At 36.0% G+C, this 22,784-nt stretch overlaps 2 protein-coding genes across 2 annotated transcripts in view; one reads left to right on the top strand and one right to left on the bottom strand.

Moving 5' to 3' along the window:
* The window catches only part of Trpc5 (transient receptor potential cation channel subfamily C member 5), a 128,026-nt gene that overhangs the window by 66,606 nt on the left and 38,636 nt on the right, over positions 1-22,784 (bottom strand). The window lies entirely within an intron of this gene.
* On the top strand, positions 16,114-16,437 carry Trpc5os (TRPC5 opposite strand). Its single transcript, XM_042690029.1, has one exon. It carries the CDS (start codon positions 16,114-16,116, stop codon positions 16,435-16,437), a length of 324 nt encoding a protein of 107 aa, XP_042545963.1.

Genomic DNA, 22,784 nt, shown 5'->3' with positions numbered 1-22,784 from the left:
AGACAATGCCACAGTGAAGCGATAAACCTAGCTAAGGTCTAGACAATGCCTCAGACTAGTTAAATGTTAGAGCCCAAACTAGTATTTAAAGCTAATTTAGTTCTGTAGATCCAAGATGAGTCCTAGTCCAGATCTAAGGTTTATTTAAGTCTAGACAGTACCCAGTTCAGCCCTATCCAAAGAATAAGCCTGGTTAAAAATCTAATAATATATTTAGATTTAGCCTAAGCCTTATACAGGTCTAATTAACTCTAGTTTCATCCAGGCAGAGATTCAGCGTAGTTACTTGTTGGTTAGAACACACGCAGGAACTAGCCAATATTTGAGTCTAATTTAGGCCCATTTAGAGTCTAGTTCAGCCCTACCCTACCTTGTGAGTGATCTTAATTTAGATTCTGCCAGGATTCAGGGAGTTTGGCTCTAGTTAGAATGTAGTTAAACCCCTTTGAGGTAATAAATCTAGTTTATCTCTAATCAGAGCCCAGTTAGGCCCTTGCAGGGTGATGTGAAGATGGGACTCATGATAGAGTGTCCACTGTGATCAAAAAAGCTGAACAAGCAATCTCTGTCTAAGGATTCATGCACTTAGTATTAAAAGACTGATAATTTGATACAAACTTGTACCATAGTATTTGGTCTGGGATTATGTATTTGTTGATCAGTTTAGTGGTATTTACCAGAGAGTAACTGAATAAGCTGTTACGCATTTCTTTATAGAATCTGTAGACTGGATACAAATATTTCTTTTTTTTTTTTTTTTGGTCCAGTCGTGGGGCCTGAACTCTGGGCCTGGGCGCTGTCCCTCAGCTCTTCAGCTCAAGGCTAGCGCTCTACCACTTGAGCCATAGCGCCACTTCTGGCTTTTTTCTTTTTGCTTATGTGGTGCTGAGGAATCGAACCCAGGGCCTCAGGCATGCAAGGCAAGCGCTCTACCACTGAGCCACCTTCCCAGCCCCGATACAAATATTTCTTTCACCTGCTTGTTTGCTTGCTCCAGGCTAGCTTTCTTAACCCTTGAGCCATACCTTCAGTCCAGCAAATTCTGCAGACTAAATGGAGCCAAGAGTCTCAGATTTGTCTGCCAGGGCTGGCTTTGAACCTCAATCATCAGGTCTCAGCCTTTGGAGTAGCTGAATTTATAGGAGTGAGCCACCTATGCCTGGATCAATACCTGGTATGTTAGTTCAAGTACTGAGCTAGTCACTCAGTCTAACTCTAAGGATACTCATGGAAAGGAATGAATTTAAGTCTCAGAACAGAAACCAATAACTAAGATCTACCTACCTACCTACCTACCTACCTACCTATTATAGGCTAGATCTAAAAGTTTCCCACTTGAGAATAGCTTTGAATAATCCCTGAAAAAGGAAATAAGCAGAGGCCCTCAGACAGGCACTGGCATTTCACACTTGTAATCCTAGCTACTTAGGAGGCTGAGATTTGAGGGTTGTAGTTCTCAAAATCATCCTGGATAGGAAAGTCTGAGAGACTCTTCTCTTTAATTTCTTAATAAAGCTGGAAGTAAAGTATAGCCCAAGAGATAGAGTGTCAGCCTTGAGAAAAAGAAGAATAGTGACAGTGCCAGGGTCCTGTGTCCAAGTCACAGGACCAACACAAAAAAAACTTGTTAAGAGTAATTAAGACCCAGTTGAGGGATTAGTCAGAGCCCACAAAACATGTTACCTAAACCTAGTTTACATATAATAGGGCACAGCTAAACTAGGGGTACATCAAGACTTAGCCAGGGCATAAATCTACTTGTGGCTTAGTCAGCCAAGTTTAATTCTTGTCAGTCCCATTCATGCCTAGTCCAGGTCTCAACATAGTTAAAATTAAGAAATATCATATTTAGGTCAAGCCAGATTGTCAGGATATTTAATGCCTGCCTAGGTTTTGTTAAGGTATAGTCAGGGCTTGTGTCTCATTAAGAACTAACTACATTGGTTAAATACTCCTGAATATACTTTCTTGTTGTTTTTTTTGGCTGCTAGCAGAGTTTGAATTCTGGGACTTGTGCTAATTCAGCTTGGTTGGTCACAGATGGTGCTTTACTAGTTGAGCCACATTTCTAGCCTTGCTTTTTGCTGGTTATTTTAGTCATGGAATCTGCTGGATTTTTCTATCCGAGCTGGCATTGAACTCTGGTCTTCTGGATTTTTAACTCCTAAATACCTGGGACTGCAAGCATGAGCCACCATTACACAGCTTTCTTTAGAATATTCATTAAAGCGTAACCAGTGCCTAAGCATAGTTTAGGTCTTGTGAGAACTCATTTTAGCTATAACCAATGCTTAACCCTAATTTATGCCTAGTCAGAGCTCAGTTATGCTCTAACCAGTTCCTAACCCTAGTTAAGTGTTAGCATCCAGTTTAGCTCTAATCAGTGCTTAACCATAGTTTAAATACAGTTAAGTCCTAGCTAGTCTTTAACCTAGTTATGTGTTCATTGAAGCCTGATTAAGTCACAGTCCGGGCCTGAACCTAGTTTGTTCTTCAGAGCCTAGTTTAACTGCAATGAAGTACTAAATTTAGTTTAGGTTTAGTTAGGTCTTAGGCATTAGTTAAGGTCTTAGACTAGCTTAGATCTAGTCAGATCTTAGTTAAGTCATAGTAGCTGGAATCTCATTCATATTAAGGTATGATTAAGTCTAAGATATAGTCAGGGTATTGTCATAGTCAGGGTATTGTCATAGATAAGTGTCAACCTGAGCCTAATTAAGTCCTAACCAGTTCCTAATGTTAATTTATACATAATTAGAACCCAGTTATACTACAGCCAGGGAACAAGTTTAGTTTAGGTCTGGCCAGAGCCCAGTTAATTCATAGACAAGGCCTAGGCCTAAATAATTCCTTCTTTTAGTCTTAATCTATGTCCTAGAAAGGTTATACAAACAATTTAGTCCTGTTGAGTTTAGTTTTTAGTTAACCAGGCCCAAAGCCTAGTTAAGTAAAAAAAGTAAAAACCTAGTTAAGATGTATTTTTAAGCCCAATTAATGCCTAGGTAGAGATTCAGCCTAGTTAAATATGAGATCTTACTTAAGAACTAGCCAAAGTCTTAGCCAGTTTAAATTTTGCCAAATTGGTCTAATTAGCCCAGATAAGACTAGGGAGAACCTTAGTCTACTTAAGTGCTTATTAACCCAGGTAAAGTTGTATTAGCCCACTTAAGGCATAGTTAAGACCTAAACATAGTTAGGATATAGCTAGAGCATATCAAGCCTAGCCAGAGTCTCAGCAAAATTAAGATCTATCAGAGTTTTGTTAAGATGTAGCGAATGCCTAATTCTAGTTAAAAGCTTGGTAGCTTAAGTAAGACTCATTCATATAATTTGTTAAGCATAATCAAAGCCCTAACTAGCCCTTGCCTAGTTTAGTTGTAGTCACAGCCCAGTTAATTCCATATCATACACCTATGTCTAGTAAAATCCTAATAAGGCCTATATGAAGCCCAGTTAAATCCTAAATCTCTGTGTTTTTGTCTTAAATGTTAGGATAGAACCACAACGTGAGTTTATTAAGGCATATTTGGATCAAATTAAAGGTATATCAAGGGTTTAATCTCAGTTAAAAACTACCCAGCTTGTTTAGGGCCTCATTGGACTACAGTTAAGTTGAAGCAATGTTCTCACCCAGTTAAAACCTAGACAAACTAGTTAAGGTCAAAGTGAGGCCAGAATTGAGCTTAGGCCTAGTCAGACGCTATTTAACCTCAGTCCCCGAGGTTCAAGGACTGAAACTCATTAAGATCTGATAAGGATCTAAGTTTAGATAAATACTACTCAATGTTTATCATATAGCAAGAGTGTATGACTACAGACCAGTTAACTCAGTTAATGATTAGTCACTCCACTTAAGGCCTAGCCAGGGCCAAATCCCAGTTAAAGTTTTATCAATATAATTAAAGCTTCCTCAAAGCTCAATTGAAGCTTATTTAAGGTTCAGTTTAGGCTAATCTGAGGCTAAGACTTGTTAAGATAAACTATTTTACTGGGTCAAACCAATAAAGGGTTAACAAGACAGTAAAGACAGTTTATTCCCAGTCAGCATCCAGGCAAACCCCACCCAGAACTAAGCCTAGTTAATGTCTAGTCAAGGTTTACTCAAGGCAGAGTTAAGAATAGCCAGTGACTGAGTCTCACGTAGGTTTTAATCACTGAATAATTAAGAAAAAGTCTAGGCCTAAATCTAGTTAAGGCCTAGTTATCTGAGTTAATTCTTATTCATCCAAGCTAAGCACCTAAATGTAGGTGAGATAAATCTGGGCCTACTTAAGATCTTAATTATAGTCTAAACTGAGAATAGGTCTGACTATGAAGAGCCCATGCTTACTTAGGGACCAGTAATATAGTAATAGTAGTTAATAAAGTCTAGACAGACCAGTTAAGCGCTAGTAAGGACCAAAGTCTAGTTAAAGTTTAGCTAGAGTTTAGTTAAGGCAAAGATAAGGCTTAAACCTAATTTGTCTACTTAGTTTTGTCAAAGCCTAGTTAGCTCACTTAGGGTATGGTTAAGACTAAGCCTAATTAAGTTTTAGTTAGAACCCAGTTAGTTTAGTCATAGATTATGCCTGGTTTACATGGGTTCAGATTATACTTAAAGCCTTGTAGGATATAATCTAGAGAAGGTCTATTCATAGTGGAATTTCAGGTGTAACAAGACCCTGAGTCTATTTAAAGGCTTTTCAGCTTTGTTTAATATTGTGAAAGATCTAGGCTTTGTTAAGTTCTGGTAAAACCCTAGTGAAGGCCTAGCAAGGACTCAAGATTAGTTAATGCTAAAGTCAAGGCAGGGAAAAACTAGGTTCTAAGTCTGGTTAAGGTCTAGTAATACCAGTTAAGTCCTGTTCAGAGCTTACTCTAGATAAAATGTAGTCGAAGAGAATGTTCAATTTATTCTAGTTTTGGTATGTAATGCTGAAAATCCTAGAAAGACCCCTAGTCCCTGAAAATCAGGTTGATTGACCACCCCAATTAAGATCTTTTAAAGAAAAATTTTCTTTGCCTTAGAGTTTATGGTTTACTAATTTTCAACATTATCATTTGAATATTATAGCATCCATTTGAGATAGGTGCCACCTATCTCAAATTAGTGACTTCTTAGATGCTTTATTTTTACTATCAGAGAGAGATGTTTAAATATAATCTTAACTAATAAGACACACCATTAAAAAATTCAAAGTATTGGGGCATCCCTGTAAAGAAAAATGCCTTGGATCAGAAAGGGAATACTAGCTAAAAGTTTTATTTTTATTTCTGATCAGAAAGGACTAAATGATCAGGAAGCCTAAATGATTTGTCAAGGTAAGAAATTCAACTCTCACTGCCTCTAATAATGCTCATATGTTCCTCTTTAAAAAAAAACATGCCTTTCATGTAGCCTTCCAACTTCCCCATGTCAAAGCATTTAATACATGCCTATGCAACAGAGGTTGTTGAAGCTGTCTTCATGTGTCAGCAATGTTTATATCTATGTACTATCTGAGGTCTACCAAGCATTTGGTAGGTTATGGTTTGATTTTGGTTTTGTGTTTTTTCTTTTACTTATTATTATTATTATTATCTTTAAGTAGTTGTACAAAGCAGTTCCCATTCTACAAAACAGCATATGAGTACAAGGTGTCTGACAACATTTTCACCCATCATTCCTAACCCATCCTTTCTCTCACTTTTTTTAAAAATTGAGATTAGGTGATTACATAAATTTCACATGTTTCACAGTATTGTGGAATAGTGACACTTAAAGTCACAAACACATTTTAACCTTCACAAGGCACATTGTCATTAATATGGTCTATAAAGTTTGTGAATTCTGTGAGCGGTTTTGTGTTTTAATATGTGTGTTGGTTCTGGAGTTTGAACTCAGGGGCCTGGGTGCTATCCATGAGCTTTCTTTGCTCAAGGCTAATGTTGTACCACTTGAGCCACAGGTCTACCTCTAGCTCATGGACTTTTTTTTTGCCTGGCTGGCTTTGAAACCTGTTGCTCAGATCTCAGTTTCCTGAGTAGCTAAGGATTACAGGCATGAAAACAGGCATGCAGTACTTTTGGCCTGAGGTTTATTTATTGAATTGATTATTTGCAGTTTATTTAGAGGATATATGCTGAGGATGTGGCAGGACAGACTAGATAGTAGAGACAGGGTTCAGCTACTTCATCTACTGTAATTTGGGAAAGCATAGTTCTGAAAATGACACTGAAGACAAATCTGGTGTAGTCAGTAATTCTTGGGAAGGTTAATGGATTCATCCCTGGCATAATGACATTGGGGAGCCAGGAAAGGAAATCTAGGCCTTCTTCCTTGGTACTGTGGATTCAGCTGCCAGAAGGCACTGAAAACTTGGCTTGCCTTTTCCTGGCTGTTTCATTTCTGTCATCTCCTGTAAGCTTACCAAGGGTGACAGGCATCTCTATTAAAAACCCTGTGCATAAATATAGCTATATCTTCCACTATGTTATCCTAAGGATAAAATAGTCACCATTCTATGGAGAAACTTTTGGATTTCATGCTAATGGTAGCAATATCCCAAACATGAAGTGTCTTGCCCAGTAAACACCAGCTTCCTCTTTAGTGGTATAGTTAGAAGAACATTGTTCATTCTTCTTGTGTAGCAGTGGCAATGGCATCTGGGGAAAGCTTTCAACATAAGCAGTTAGTGGCTTAGATGAAATCACAATAGAAGAGGCCTCTGGGATGTACTGTAGGTTTCAGATGCTTTCTTAGAGTATAATTTCCCTTTTGTGTTATTATAATGCTGTAGAGAGCTGCTTGGTTTAATGTGTAATGCAAAAGGAAGCCAGAGGTAGTTAGGAAGAAACTAATGATTTCTTCCACTGAGGTATTAGTATTTTCCAAGATTGGAGAGATGAAACAAATGCAAGCATGTACACAATTAGTCAATAAATATGTCACAAACCCCATAAACTTTATAAATATACTATTTGTGTACTTGACAAAAGGCATCAAATACAAATATTCTGTTTCAGAAGTTTCAAAGTAAAACTCAAATATACATAATTCTGTTATGGACTCTATATAATTCACATTCTGGACTTCACTAGGGTATCTTTTCTTTTCTATGGCTTTCTTTTCTAGGTGCACTCTGAGGACAATCATGTATGGATGAAGACAATAATTGTCTTCAAAGTGACTTTCAGCAGTTAATTCTCATGGTTTATGGTGTTTTTAATTGATATCCTAACCCTGGCTCTTATTTTTCTAGTGATTTGGAGGTCTTTGGAGCTTTAGAAAACAAGCTGCAGAGTGAGGAGACAGCTCAGAAGGCTGAGAACCTGAAGAATCTGCTCTTCATCCTTGCTCTGTAATCAACCAGCTGTGTGACCTTGGCAAGTAACCTATATTTTATGGGTTTGTACTTCCTCGGTTATAAAACAGGAAAAATCCTTGTGGCACAGAATTGTTGTAGATTGGAGTACATGAGGATATAATTACCAGAAGGAAGTAGTTCCTTCCACTTTTTGTAATGTCTGCAGACATTTCCTCTCTTGCCTTCCAGGAATCACTAGTAAAGAGCTAGTATGTACCACATACTGTTTACCTGGAATTTGTCCAAGATAGTGATTATGCAACAGATTTATTTTCCACATACCATTCTAAACTCATTGTATGTATTAACTCACATAATTCTTGTGTGTGTTATCTTCATTTTACAAATGATGAAACTGAAGTATAGAGGAGTTTTAGCAATTTTCCAGTTAGTCCATGATAAAGTTCAAATTGGACTATTGGTTTGTTTGATACCATGTTCTACCTTATAATACTAGCATCATTTTACTGTCTCTCCCAAAGAGAATATAATTCCCTACAATCAAATGAACAAAAAACCTGACTTTTTTCTCTCACAGAAAGCTAGAGGAAGGATTAGGAATAGAACTTCTTTTCTCATTACTTCTATCCCTTCTTTTAGACCCTGTCATCTGTACTTATTATATTTGAAACAAATAAAAACAACAACAAAACGACCTTTGTCTAGAAGTATTATACCACTTTCTAGACACTGGAAATCTTGGGGCCTCTTATAGCTACCAAGCTTCACAGATAAGCCTGTACAGGTTCCTCCAAGTTAAGATGGAGTGTTTATCCTCATGTTTGGACAATGTTTTGAGAAATTTTTATGGTTCTCTCCAGGAAAATAACTGAAAGATGTTTTCAAAAGTAGTTGTTTTCCTACAGTGACTTAAGTTTTTTCTGAAGGGTAAGCTAGAGTCTGCCAATCTTTTTGCAGCAATGAATCAATTTGGAGGAGGAAAGAAAATTCAGTAGAACTTGGTAGAAATTCACCATAAGGACATTTCCTACTCCCCCATATTTCAGTTTCTGTTTTGAATTTTTTGTGTATTTTCAAGAAGGGGCCATGTTTAGCTCTTCAGCTGTACAATTCTTTCCTTGTTTTTTTCTTGATAAATTAAAGATGGTTCATGAGGATTTTAAATGTCAGATCCTATAACAAGCAAATGCCTTATTGCACAGTTTTTTTAAGGCAAAGATTTGAAGCTTTAAAAAATAGTTTGAAGGTTGAATCCTATTTATTTTTTCCTGGTATCCTTCCAGAGATGTTCTTGCTATGTGAAAATAATAAAATTTGCCCTTTGGGGATAAAGTGTTCTTGATATCTCCTCAGAGGTAGTGAAGGTGTGTGGCAGGTATTCATAAAGGTGTGGTATTTTTAAAGTCCAGATTGACTGCATAGATCAAAATGTTACTGCAACACTAGAAAAGTGAGCGTGCTGAAAAACATATCCTGTTTGTAAGTAGGAAACAGGTGCCTGCATCCACCAAAGGCATATTTTAATATCTCCCATGTAACTGGCTCTGTTACCCTTAGATATGAACTTATTTACCTTGCCTTATGCAGAGAAGCTTATCAACTATAAACATAGACCCAGAGGCTTTGAATTCTTTTCACCTTTTCTACCGGTAGACATGTATTGCCAGATTTCCAGAAGCAGTGCAAAATAAAAGTGTAAGATTCTCAGTAAAAAGAAAAATGGTGGCTTTTCGTTAGTTGTGTTGGCAAAATTCTAGCTTTTCAAAGGATAAACATAGCCTCTTCCCCAGTTATCTTTCTGAGCTACTTATAAGAGATGGATTATCTATCTCCTGCGGCATCAATTAAAAACTGTCTAGCAATCAGGGACTCTTGCTTTGGCACTGCTATGAAGTAGAGAACCACATTAGTTAGCCAAAAGGTTATTTCCCTTCTGAACTATATATACATTCATGCTTCATTCCATTTTCCCTCTGACAATTGGATTACTAAACCATGTTTTACTACCTTCTATCTTCACGTGTTTTATAAGGAGACCTGGGAATTGTGTGTGTTTAAAAATTTTGAGTTATAGTATTATGCAAGATTTAAAGTTTAAAGGTACAGTTCAATGATGCTTTGGTTTTTATATATGCAATCATGTCAAGATCAGACCATTCTTAGTACTTCAGAAAGCTTCCGTATATCCTTTCCCACTCAACACCCTCCTACCCAGAGGTAATCTCTGTTTATTTCTGTTTCATATATTTACTTGTCTGTTCTTGAATTTCATATAAGGTACCATATGATTTTTCTGTTGCTTTGTATGTCCCCCCCTCCCCACGGTATAATCCTTGTTTTCACTGTATTTGATGTTGATATAATTTGGGGAGGGGAAGGGAAAAATCTTTAAAAAGGGATACAGGTTGACCCATTGCAACAATGAAATGTACAAGACACTATGTTGAAAAATGAACTTTACAATTTAGGCGGGGATGAGGGGAAGTATAGTTGTGGAGGTGAGAGGGAAGGGATGGTAGGGGAAAAACAAAGGAGGAGGCAACAATGCTTGATAAGAAATGTACTCATTATCTTACTCATGTAACTGTAACTCCTCTGTACAGTATTTTCACAATAAAAAACTTATTAAAAAAGTAATGATATAATGCATACTGTACTTTTATACAGTTAGTCTTTGTTGACATTTTTGTACATATATGTAGTCATAATTTGTTTATATGCTTCAAGGTAAAATTTCAGGTTCATGAGATAGAAGTGTACCTTTAGTACAGATAGTTTTCTAAAGTAGTTATACCAATGAACATGGTTGTCAGCAGTGTATGAAAGAGAAAGAGAGTTCCAGTTGCTTCATGTTTGTCTCAGTGCTTTGTATTATAAACCTTTCCAACTGCAGCTATTCTGGTGGCATTTTGTATATCACATTGTGGGTTTAATTTGCATTTCTCTCATGAGTAATACTGAGGCTTGTAGGCCATTAGTATATTTCCTTCTGTTATGTGCCAGTTCAGTTCTTTAGCTTTATTTTTAAATGATACTATCATTTCCTTAGTGATTTGTATGAGCTATAATGCGTAGAGCGAGCATCAGTCCTTTGCTACATACACATAATTGAGTTTTTACCCTCTTAAGATGTCTTTGGATCCAAGGAAGTTTTTTTTTTCTTTTTCTTTTTTAATATATATTTTTTACTGTAAAGATACTGTACAGAGGGGTTACAGTTACATGAATAAGGTAATGGGTACATTTTCTATCGAGCATTGTTACCTCCTCCTTTGTTTTTCTCCTACTATACCTTCCCTCCCCCAAGAAAGTTTTAATTCAATGATTCTTTTTTTCAGTCAGTTATTTTTTCTGTGTGAAAAAATTGTGCCTACCTAAGATCATGAATATTTTTGCCTGTGGCTTCGTCTAGACAGACTATTATTTTTACCTTTCATATTTAGGTCTTTGATTTATTTTTAATTATTTGTATGATTATTTTAGTATTTGGTATAAGTTAAGGTCATTGTCCCACTGATTTCTTTGTCTGCCTTTGTGCCAATAACTATGCTCAGATAGTTATGTTGTAGAGCCTCAGAACATACTACCTGTATTTCTACATTCAGATTGATTAGTTTTTGCTTCCATATATGGAAAGAACATGCAGTACTGTTTCCTTACTGTGTTTAGGCATGATAACTGGTAGTATATATTCTCTGGGTTTCTTCTTATTGAAGAGATATGGCTATATTAAGCCCTTTATACCTCCCTATGTAAAGAGTATATAGAATCATTAAATCAAAAGTACCCTTTGAGTTTCTCCTATGTCCCTTTAAGTTCAAAATCTAGGGAAACTTTTAAGGAGGAGACTATTCTATACTCTGATTTTTCTGTCTAGGAGTCAGCCTACAACTCAACCAACTAACTTGAGGTTAATAAAAATTTGCCCTGCATGTCATTTATTTCCAGTCAATTATTATTAGTCTCCTGGAACTACCAAAAATTATTCTAGATTAGCCTTTTCCTTAGTATAATCCCTCTTCCTTAGGACCAAGCCTCATCTTCAACTTGTGACCAGAATTAGCAAATGTTGCCGTGAAGAAAAATGCTTATGACTGTTGCTCATTTAGGAAGGACTCTTTGCTTTTTGAAATTTTCGTGCATTTTATTTCAACAGCTCACTGATATCCTTAAACTTATCAATTTAGTTATTTATCTTATTTTGAGGGTAGGATTTAGTTGTATCAGGATCAGTCACATCCTCTTTGAAAATACATTTCTGGAAATAATTTCAAAGATATAGCTTTGAATTTTTATCCATCTTGGGTCTACCAAAGATAAGTAATTTATGATCCTTTTGGCCAATTCAACAGAACAGAGGATGGGTGCCTTCCCAAACTGCTGCATCACAGATGGCAGACATTCTAATCTGTTGGGGATTGAGCCACCTCTCTTCATTCCCCCAGCCTTAATCATGTTCAATTTAGGATTGGCCTGTTTCTAGGTATAGAAAATGAGATTAACATTCACAGATCTATTCCTGCTTAGGAAAATGAAATGTTGATTTTGATCCTACTAAGGCAAATTTTCCACTATAGTTGCCTAAATTTGGACAGTCTCACAGAGAACTTTATTTTTAAAGTTTGGTGCTGTTCCTGGGGCTTGAACTCAGGGCCTGGGCACTGTCCTCAAGCTTTTGTGCTCAAGGCTAGTACTCCACTACTTGAGCCACAGCTTTATTTTCAGCTCTTTTATGGTTTTGAATTTGAGATAAGTCTCATGGATTTTCCTGCCCAGGCAGGTTTTGAACTTTGGTCCTCAGATCTCAGCATGCTTAGTAGCTAGGATTATAGGTGTAGCATACCTGCACCCAGCTTCTCATAGGATTTTAGAAATTAGATATGAAGTGACTTTCAGCTCTGCATCTTGACTTAACCAAGTAACTACAGATAAGTTACTTAATTCCTCTTATTCTCATTTTCCGTCCATAATTTCACAATGCTATTTTATTAGAATTAAGTATACTACTCTATGAAAAGTCATTTTCTTAGTGCTTGATATATAATTGGTTTTCTATAAGTATGAGCTTTTACTAGATTATGTGCATGCCACCTTATATGGTACACACTAGTTCAAGCTGCTGCTTATGCTGGTTAGTTTGGAGGAGAATAAAATTTACATACAGTGAAATACAAAGATATTAACTATCAATCAATGAGTTTTGACCAGTGCATGTTCTTGAGTTACATATAATCCTCTTTAAAATGACAATTACTGCCACCCTAGAAAGTTCTTTTCTGTCACTTCCAATCACTTCTGATTCTCCTAGATGCAAACAAAATTTACTTGCATTTTCCACCTTGAATTTTCTTGCATTTTTGAGAATTATATATGAATGGATAATGCAGTATGCATTCATTTTGGGTCTGCCTTCTTGCATGAAGTAAATGCTTTTGCTATTTAATCTATGTTGTTGTCTCCATCGACAGAGACTTTCTTTTTATTGATGATTAGTGACACATTGTATTAATACCCCAGTTTTTCCATTCTTCTCTTGTTGGAAACCTGAATTTCTCTACTTCTTGGAATATATATGTACATATACATATATATATACATATATATGTAGCTGAAATAAGCATTTTTATAAAAGTCTCTTCATGACTTTTTATTTTTCTTGGGTAGATACACAGGAGTGGAATTTCTGGGACATAGATAAGTACATGGGCAGTTTTATAAGATCTGAAAAGCATTTCCCTAAAATTGTACCATTTTATATTTTCACCAGCAATATGGAAGGAATTGTGTTGTATTTATACATTTTTTCAATATTTGTTGTCATTATTTGTTTTTTGTTAGACATTGTATTATGATACTTATTGTGATACTAATTTTCTTGATGACTAATGTTGTTGGGTATACTTTAAAAGGCTTATTGTTTATATTACTTCTTTAGTAGAAAGTTTGTCCAAATATTTTGACTGTTATTTTTTCTTCATGAAACAATAGTCTCATTTTTTATCCTAGGCTGGGCTTGACAGCTTGTAGGTGTACGTCATTTTATTGACTGTATATTTTGATGAATTAGTGTATCATTTTACTTGAATGACTAAGTGAAAGTTGTTCCTCCCATCCTTCTTTCCTTCCTTCCTTCACAGAAGAGTTACTGATTATGTACTATATGGCAAGCATTCTTCTATGTTTCAGGTACAGAGCAGAAAAAAAGAAGACATATTTCCTAATCCCACGACATGTTTTAGTCTAAGAGTGGAGTAGGAAACAGAAAAAAAACAACAACAAAAACTATGAGTTAATTAGTGGTATCATAACACAAAATTGCAGTATATACTTAATGATGAAAGAAAGAATTTTGGACCAAAAATAGTATAATCTAAATGAATTTAGGCTAACTGGATAGACTTATGTAACTCAGTGTGTCAGACCAGTCCCTATGGTGGCCTGCAAACTCCATGTGAAAATCATACACGATTTGGCCAATGACTTGCTGCACTTCAGTAAATATCTACTAAATATATTCAGCTGGGGATGAAGCCTGTGATTGACTATCCCCCTCTGGCCAGACTGCTTGAAACTGGTCAGTCATTGACATAATCTGATCATACTGATCAGCCATGAATTGGAGATATATGTTCTAATAAGTGGAAAATTATGGGCAAAGATTATTGCAGGAAAAGAACAATCTGGCAAAAGGATATATGAAAAATCAGAGGAATTCAGATACATATGTAGAATATTTATCAATTCATCAGAATCGAAGAACAAAATAATGTATTTGGAATTACAGAGGAGGCAATTTCATACCCTTACCCCCTGAAAAACTAATGTAGACCATGTAACCTTGTATTCCAACTTAGCTTCCTTGTCAGTCTAATTTAAGGTCTATGGAATGGGCGTGAGAAACCTTCGGGCATATGGGCATAAATTTTAGTTCTATTAGTAAGCAAAGAAGAAAAAATGAAAAAGTGACAAACGCAACAAAGCCACACAAGATATGTAAAATTGCTAAAAAAAAAAACCTTTTTGCATTCTTAACATTGATTTTAATGGTATTAAGGAGTGGTAAGACAGACTATTAATGGCAGATAGTTAATACTGGGACCAGTTCTTAGATTATTTTTTAAGATAAGGTCTCACCATGTTGCCCAGGCAGGCCCAGAACTTACTTTGTAACCTAGATCGTCCTTGAACTTGTAAATCTTCCTTCCCTAGCCTCCTCAGTGTTGGGAATACAGCAGTGGGATACCATGAGCAGATCAAATATCTGGACTTTAAAGACAAAGAATAGAGGTCCTTCACTTCTTTGGTGAAGTTAATTCCTAGGTATTTTTTTGGGGAGGGGCTATTACAAAACGAGTTGCTTTCCTGATTTCAGCCTCACTCTTCACATTATTGGCATACAGAAAAGCTATTGATTTTTGAGGATTAATTTTTTTTTGTCGGTTGTGGGGCTTGAATTCTGGGCCTGGGCGCTGTCCCTCAAGTTTTCAACTCAAGGTAAGCACACTACCACTTGAGCTACAGTGCCACTTCCGGTTTTCTGGTGGTTTATTGGCGGTAAGAATTTCACGGACTTTCTTGCCCGGGCTGGCTCAGACCGGTGATCCTCAGATCTCAGCCTCCTAAGTAGCTAGGATTACACACCTTAGCCACTAGAGTCCGGCTTTGAGGATTAATTTTATGGAGTGTTACTTTGCCAAAGTTTCCATACGACCATTGTCCTTATTCAATACTTGATTAGCATCATAATCAAATAAGCACCATCATTTCTTATCCAAATCAACTATAAATAACAATTGTCAGCCAGGCGCTGGTGGCTCACACCTGTAATCCTAGCTACTCAGGAGACTGAGATCTGAGGATTGTGATTCAAAGCCAGCCCGGGCAGCAAAGTATATGAGACTCTTATCTCCAATTAACCACTAGAAAACCAGAAGTGGTGCTGTGGCTCAAGTGGTAGAGCACTTGCCTTGAGCTGAAGATTGCAGGGACAGTGTCCAAGCCCAGAGTTCAAGACCCACGACCGACAAAAAAAAAACAAAAAACCAAAAACCAAACAAAAAACAATTGCCAACTCCACAGTGTCCATTGCTTTTGACTATAGCTTTCAGTAAAAGTATGTGGTTGGGGTCAATTCATGTCCTAATTAATGGGCTCCTTGATTTTATACCGAATTGATAAAAATAGCTAAAGAGATTTTGCAGTTTATTTCACAAAAGCATCTGTCTTCATAATGCTGGGTAATTGTAACTTTCAATGAATTGATTATTTTTAAATGAATATATTGTTAAGAATACAGAAAACATTTACTAGTTTGAGATATAAATGGCACTGAAAAAAACATGCTCAGAGTTCAAGACCTTGAATGGGTATATACTTTCTTAATAGAGGTCTACAAAGACAGCCAGCAACCTGTTTTCATTTTTTGTCACTGCTCCCCACAAAAGGATAAAGACCATAAGAAATTTAGTCCTCATAAGGGTGTCTGAAAAAGAAAGAACAATAGCTAGAGATCCTCTTTTAGCATTAAGCACAATTCTCAGTAGGGGTATTCTGTGGATAGAATCTTATAGGACAAAATGTAGATCAAGGGTAGTAAATCATATATTTCTCTTTTCTTTATTAGATCTGCTTTTCTGCCTTCTCTTGGCTGTGGCAAGAGAACAAGGGTGCACTTTTTGAGAAGTTCACCAACACCAAAAAATTTTCTGCAGTTCTACTGGCCTGACTTAAACACTATCATAATCAAAACATCCATATCTCTTATCTAAACCACCTGAAGAACCATTGTCACCTCTACAAGTTTTACTGTCATCAGGTGAGAAGAGCAATGGAGGCCAGGTCAATTCCCGCGCTGGTCAGTGGACTTGTTGAGTGTGTAGCCCAGCTAATAAGAATAGCTGAAGAGCTTTTGCAGTTTATTTCACAGGAACACCAAGTTCCTTACCCAGGTCCAAGTGGAGAAGGTGAAGCCAGTTCAGCTCCTTCCGAGGAAATTCCATTGCCAGATCTTGCTGATCTCTCTGACCTAGAGTCAATACTTTCACTGAAAGAAGATGAAGATCTCATCCTTGACATCGATGAAGCAATGTTAGATATCGACAACCTGTATGATGTGATACCTACTGATAATGATGATGTAAATAATGAGTAAGAGTCAATTTATGCTCTTCAACATGTGAGAACTAAGCTTGTTTCTCTTGATTTTTCTGCACATTAGTAAATAAGCATTTTCTTCTACATATTTTTACTATTTTTACTACACTTTTTTATTATTGAAAGTTTATGGGTTAAGATTTGATTTTTTTCCAGCAAAGACATTTGTCTTATTTTGATTTTTGTAAAAAGTTCTGACTTCGTGTTATGGTTTTGCCTTCTACTTGTCCTCCTAAGAGTCCTGATGACAGAAGCAAAGAATCCACCCTATCTAACAACAAGGTGAAGAATTGATGATCTCCATCACATCTTAGGACATGTTCTACAATAAGTAGAGCTTAGAAAGGGGATAGCCTCCAGATTGGTATTATGGTGCATATGTTTGTCTTGACAGGATATTATGGAAACACTTATTGAAAAGTTAGAAGTCCTTACTGGGTTTTTAAGAGGAAATTGGCCCAACAAATCACATTACAGCAAGCTAAGTGAAATAACTCCAAAAGAGCAATATCTATGAGATGCTACCACTACAGAAAGGTTTTTAGATGACCACTTCCAGGGAGAAAACTTGGAGAATTCTAAGGCCAATTGGTCCCAGTAAACAGTTCCTAGAAATGCTGATACATCTTGAAACTGCTTTGAAGCATTGTTTGCTTAATGGAGACAGTACATCTCCAAAAGTTGTAAAAGAGAGGATGCAGAAGAGAGGATGGCTGTATCAAGCCCTACAAAGACTATTCACCCATGTAAAGGCAAACCACTTAATATTTAGACCTACAGCTGATATTTCAGGAGGGAAAGTGGAAAAAGTTTGTTGTTGGATGTAACTGAGTTTAAAACATGGTCTGTTAATATTTGCTATTGAGAGGTTATTCTAATAGTGAATATAAAGAAAATGTGGACTGGTATTTAACACATAAATTCTTCAAATACCAGAGGAGGAAATACAACATTTGGAGCATTTCCTCAACGGGACAAAGGAATAAATGTGCAGGAAACTCACAGATGACATCGATTCTAGGCCAGCCAGTCCTCTCACATTCATGTGGCAAATTAGGTATGCAACACTTTGGACAAATCCATGGATGGATACTATGGACTTCTTAAGATATGGCCTCTGTATCTCATGAAATGGGCAATAACCAGGAAAAGACTTACCTATCAATGGATGAACAGTTTTTTTATGGTGGTATGTGCAAATCATAGATGAATGGCATGTTCAAGATAATCCACACTGGTATGAAACAGACCACAACAATTTATGTAGTCATTAAGCATGTGACAATAAAATGTTTAAATGACAATATAGGTAATTTCAATGCTAAACACACTGTATGTAATATTAAGTAAGGTCTACATACATAATAGTTAGCTGTAAAGATAAATTGAGGAAGGCAATTCTAGGCTGTAGAATCAGGTCTTATTTGAATGAACAGTAACAGGAGAAACATAAATTAGTTTGTCTACTGACTTTTCAGATGAAGTACTTTAGCAAATTTAATCAAACAAATTCTATGTTCAGAAAAGCTAATGCAGATGCTGTTGAAAGTTAGAATTAACAATTTTATTCCATGTATCAGTTTTAAAATGTCCCACAACAGACTACCCTTTCTGTGGCAAGATTGATGTGTAAATGAGGATCTAAGAGATTTTCAGGGGCAAACAACAGCCCAAGTAGGAAAAATAAAAATGGTGATAGGGAGTTACTACTGTGAGCAATTACAAACCACATTGGGCAGCAGATTGTGGGACATTGCTACCGTAGTAACTGAACAAATTTTCCCATTGTAGAAGAGTCCAGGTGTGTGGGGATATCCAAAGTAGCAAATATCTGATATATTTCAAATTAACCTAAATAGTGTACTGAAAATGGAAGAAACTTTATTCTTCCATGTCAATAGAACAGTGCACAAAGTATATTGGTAATGGCTAAACAAGTTAATCCATTGAGCAATACATTTAGTAGACTTCTTACATTGTAAGAACATTCAGTAAGAAGAATAAAAATACTATACACAGGTTAAAAAAACATGCTTTAATTAAAGGCTTTAGAACAGCCAGGGAAGATAGTCCTTATGGGGAATTCATTCAGATTATTAAGAAATTCAACTATAACTTTTTGTCAAAATAAAATGCAAAGCAACAAAATCAGTACAGACCTGATGTGCTTCAGCCATCAGATATTGATGGATAGCTTATCAAAGTAGAGCTCTGAGATACAGACTTTATAACAATTCTAAAACAGATTAATGTGAGCTGGTTAAGACTATTAATGTCTCATGAGAGAAAACAGCAACTATACTAACTTAAGCAGGCTATCAAAACAGCTTTAAGAGAAATGTCTAGGATGATGAGACAGTTTAAATCATGCTAGACTTGAACAAGTCTGAACAAATAATGGTGGTAAGTATAGTCAGTTTTTGGGTGTCAAAGCAGGGAGATGTTGCAGCCTTATAGTAGGTAGATCTGCGGAGCCTCTTGTTGATTTGGATCATCTAGAAAGATTTAACTGTGGAGATTTTTACAGGTTTAGAAATTAAAATGTAACCCTATGCTAAGAAACAGAATTTTTAAAAATTACACTTGCTATTTAGAAGAAAATTAAAAATAGAGTTAAGAATGATAAGAACTAAAGAAATAAAAGAACTGTAGCAAGCAAGCAAGCACAGTGTTTTTAGGGGAGAGAAAAACATTATTAAACCATCAAGATTTCTACAGCTCTTCAGGGTGAGAAACTGTTGTTTGGAATTATGGCCTCAGCAGGTTCATAGAAATATCTAGTTGGGTTTTTATGTTTTTTTTTTTTATTGTGAAAATACTATACAGAATGATTACAGTTACATGAACAAGGTAATGAGTACATTTCTTATCAAGCATTGATACCTCCTCCTTTGTTTTTCCCCTACCATCCCTTTTCCCGCCCACTTCCACAACTACATTCTCTGGTTGGTTTTTGACGCAGGTCATGTGCTTAAAAGTTGAATGAGAGGTAGATGCTTGTGAGTGAAATCTTCAATCTCTTATGGGAGAATGGAGGCTGACCATTTATTGAAAGTAATACTTTTCTGGATCTGCTTCAGAACAGTGCAAAGTCAGGTTTTGTTTGATATGCAGGAGAACAAAGGGAGAAGCAGCTCATTATTCTGAATCAGGCTTGAAGTTGTTAAAACTAAGGGAAATAGGGCTGGTGGATGGCAGTGGAGTAGGGAGCACAGATTTTCTGTCATGTGCTTTGGCTGAGGTATATAGGCACACTTAAGTGTGATTCTTGTTTCCAGTTATTAGATTGTAATCGTTTATTATCTTTAATTAGATTTTAGTATAAACTAATTTACTGTTTTAAGAGATCTAATCTAACATTTATTGTTTTTAAGATATTTGAACTAATAAACACTAATTCCTAAAGCAAAGAACTTGTGGTTATTTTATTTGATCATTTACCTGGTTTGTGAATTTGGAGCCTACCAAATGGACATAAAAGAACCTCACTCACAAGAAGTTATCTGATTATAATGGAAGATATCATACAAGTCTTAAGATTATAATGAAAGATATCATACAAGTCAAGATTATAATGAAAGATATCATACAAGTCTTAAGTTCTACCACTTGCTTGTTAGATATGTCTTTCAAATCCCTGAACATAGTCCTTTACCATTTGTAAAGTAAGTATTACAGGAATGTTTCTGCTTTACCTGTATTGACACTAAGGAACAAATAAAATAATAGTTTTACAAAGTCTTTGGTACATCTGACAACAGGAGAGAATATAGAAAATCAGGACTTTTCATAAATATCTGAAAGCTATTTGCATGAGAATACCTGAAAATCTACTTGACATGTAAGGATTATCCAATAGTCTCATGCCTGTTTTCTGCAAGACTAAAGATTTCTTATTCTGCCATTTTGCATCAAAGTTGTAACTTGGAACCACCTTTGGTTTCATTCTTTGGAGCTTATTTTTCACCAGATTAAATTCTTTTAGAGAGACTATTTGAGTTCTAGTAGGAATAATAATGAGGAAAATACAATAATGAAAATTGCCTCAAGAAATAATGAATTATATTCTATGTAAGGCTAAGATTTTGTTCCTGAGAGGGTTATATCACTGAACAGTATTAATCCCTCAGGGTCCAACTAGATTTGTACAATTTTTTCATTAAATCTGACTGTATTTTTTACTGATTGGCTTATCCTAATAAACTGAAGATATTTAGTGGTTCCTCTTGAGTATACTTATTTTCCCTGGGAACTCTTTCAGTTCACATTTAAAACTTGATTTTCGTACACACACACACACACACATCCATCTGAAGCTGAATGTATGAGTGAACTTATCGTGGGGTCCTTTTCCCTGGTGCAGGATGCCTGATACTTTTCCTTCATCATACCTCTCTACTCACAGAGAGAGCATCCATTTGTGTTGCATATTCCTATATTTCTCCCAACTGGGAGCACAGCATGCTTTAAAAGATGATTAAACAGTATGTCATCACTAATGAATGAGTTGTGGCACATCTGCGCTTTCCTGTTCTTGATTATCAATGCTGAGGATGCATCTACCTAATCCATGCACATTATAACCTTATGGTCTTAACTGGTAAGAAGCATGGGATCAAGAAGAAAAAAATGACAGGATTTTAGCTTTGTTGTCCCATTTTCATCTGGATATCATTTCATTTTTGCTTTGTTTTGTTCTTTTTTTTTTGTCGGTCATGGGACTTGAACTCTGGGCCTGAGCTCTGTCCCTCTGCTCTTCAGCTCAAGGCTAACGCTCTACAACTTGAGCCACAGTGCCACTTCCAGTTTTCTGGTGGTTTATTGGAGATAAGAGTTTCACAGCTTTTCCTGCAGCTCTCAGCCTCCTGTGTAGCTAGGATTATAGACATGAGCCACTGGTACCCAGCTGCACATCATTTCTCTTTGAATATTTGTGGCACTGGAGACAATTATTGTACATTCCTTTGCTAACCTTCTTCAGGGCTTGAAGGTTATCTGGAAAAACTGTCCTTTATAAATGTCACTAGCTTGCTTAAAGGATTCTAACATGTAACTCAGATTGAATATGTTCCAGTAGATCCTCAAGTGTGATCCACTTTATACATTAATGTTTTCCTCCTTGATGAGTTAAACACATAAAAGTACAAGCCTCCAAGGGATTTGAGGAATTTATTTAACATAAAAAAATTGAGGGCTAAGAAAGTGGCTTAGTGGTAGAGTGCTAGCCTTGAGCAAAAGAAGCTCAGGAATAGTAGCCAGGCTCTGAGTTCAAGCCCAAGACTGGCAAAAAAAATTTGAGTTCACTTTCCATAGATAAAATGGAAGGATAAAGTTAGATTTTATTCATTTGTGTCCGATATAAAAGCTTCCTAATTTCATCACATCCTATATGAAGAGATATATACTTCAAAAGATTTGTAATATGTGCTTAAATAATGTTCTACAATAAATAATATGACATTGTCAAATGTTTCTTTCCATGAGTTGTGTAATTCTTCTTTAAATCTAGAAGCATACTCTGCTCTTCAGATCAATGTCTTATAAGAATGAAATTCTCAAAAATACCTTCAAACCGGGAGGGGAAAACTGGGAAAGAGAGAAGGAAGGGGTGACATTGTCCGAAAAGAAATATATTCATTACTTAACTTATGAAACATAATCCATCTGTACATCGTCTTTATAATAACAAAAAGAAAAACCCTCAGTTATTGGGATCTTAGTAATTTACAAGATTATATTTTATACCAAACATACTAAAGTTAAAAATTACCACAAGATAAAAACATTGCTGATTTGTTCAAAAAAGTGAATTTATTCAGTGTTAAACTATACAATGCTTGAATGGAGAGAAATTATGGACTATTCAAGACTCAGTGGGACCAGATGTCTTTTTTTTTTAAATACCGATTGAGAAGAGTTATAGTTTACAGTGTAAATTAAATCCCAATTCAGAAGGAATTTCTTTTTTCATGACAATCAACCATGTTTTCCTTCCCTAAAGCAATGCTTTTAGAGTACAAATTTTTAAGATATTTCTGAATTCCCCAACTTGCTCTCCTAATCAAGAATTTAGTAAAGCACACCAACAAAAGTTAAAACAATCTCTGGCCATTGCTAAAATAATTTATCTTGAAAGGTTTGAAGAAAAATACATAAATCTCAAAATGTTTCAGAAATCTTAGGCTACTGGATAAAACATATATTTGGGTTGGTGTTACTCTAAGCAGTGGTATTCTTTATTTAAAAAATATTGATATTAGCTGGGCGCTGGTGGCTCATACCTGTAATCCTAGCTACTCAGGAGACTGAGATCTGAGGATTGCAGTTTGAAGCCAGCCCAGGCAG

This window comes from Dipodomys spectabilis, unplaced genomic scaffold (genome assembly GCF_019054845.1).
Source record: "Dipodomys spectabilis isolate Male_0828 unplaced genomic scaffold, ASM1905484v1 ptg000132l, whole genome shotgun sequence".
Lineage (NCBI taxonomy): Eukaryota > Metazoa > Chordata > Mammalia > Rodentia > Heteromyidae > Dipodomys > Dipodomys spectabilis.
Note: the sequence above shows the minus strand (reverse complement) of the source record. Positions and strands in the feature narration are given on the sequence as shown.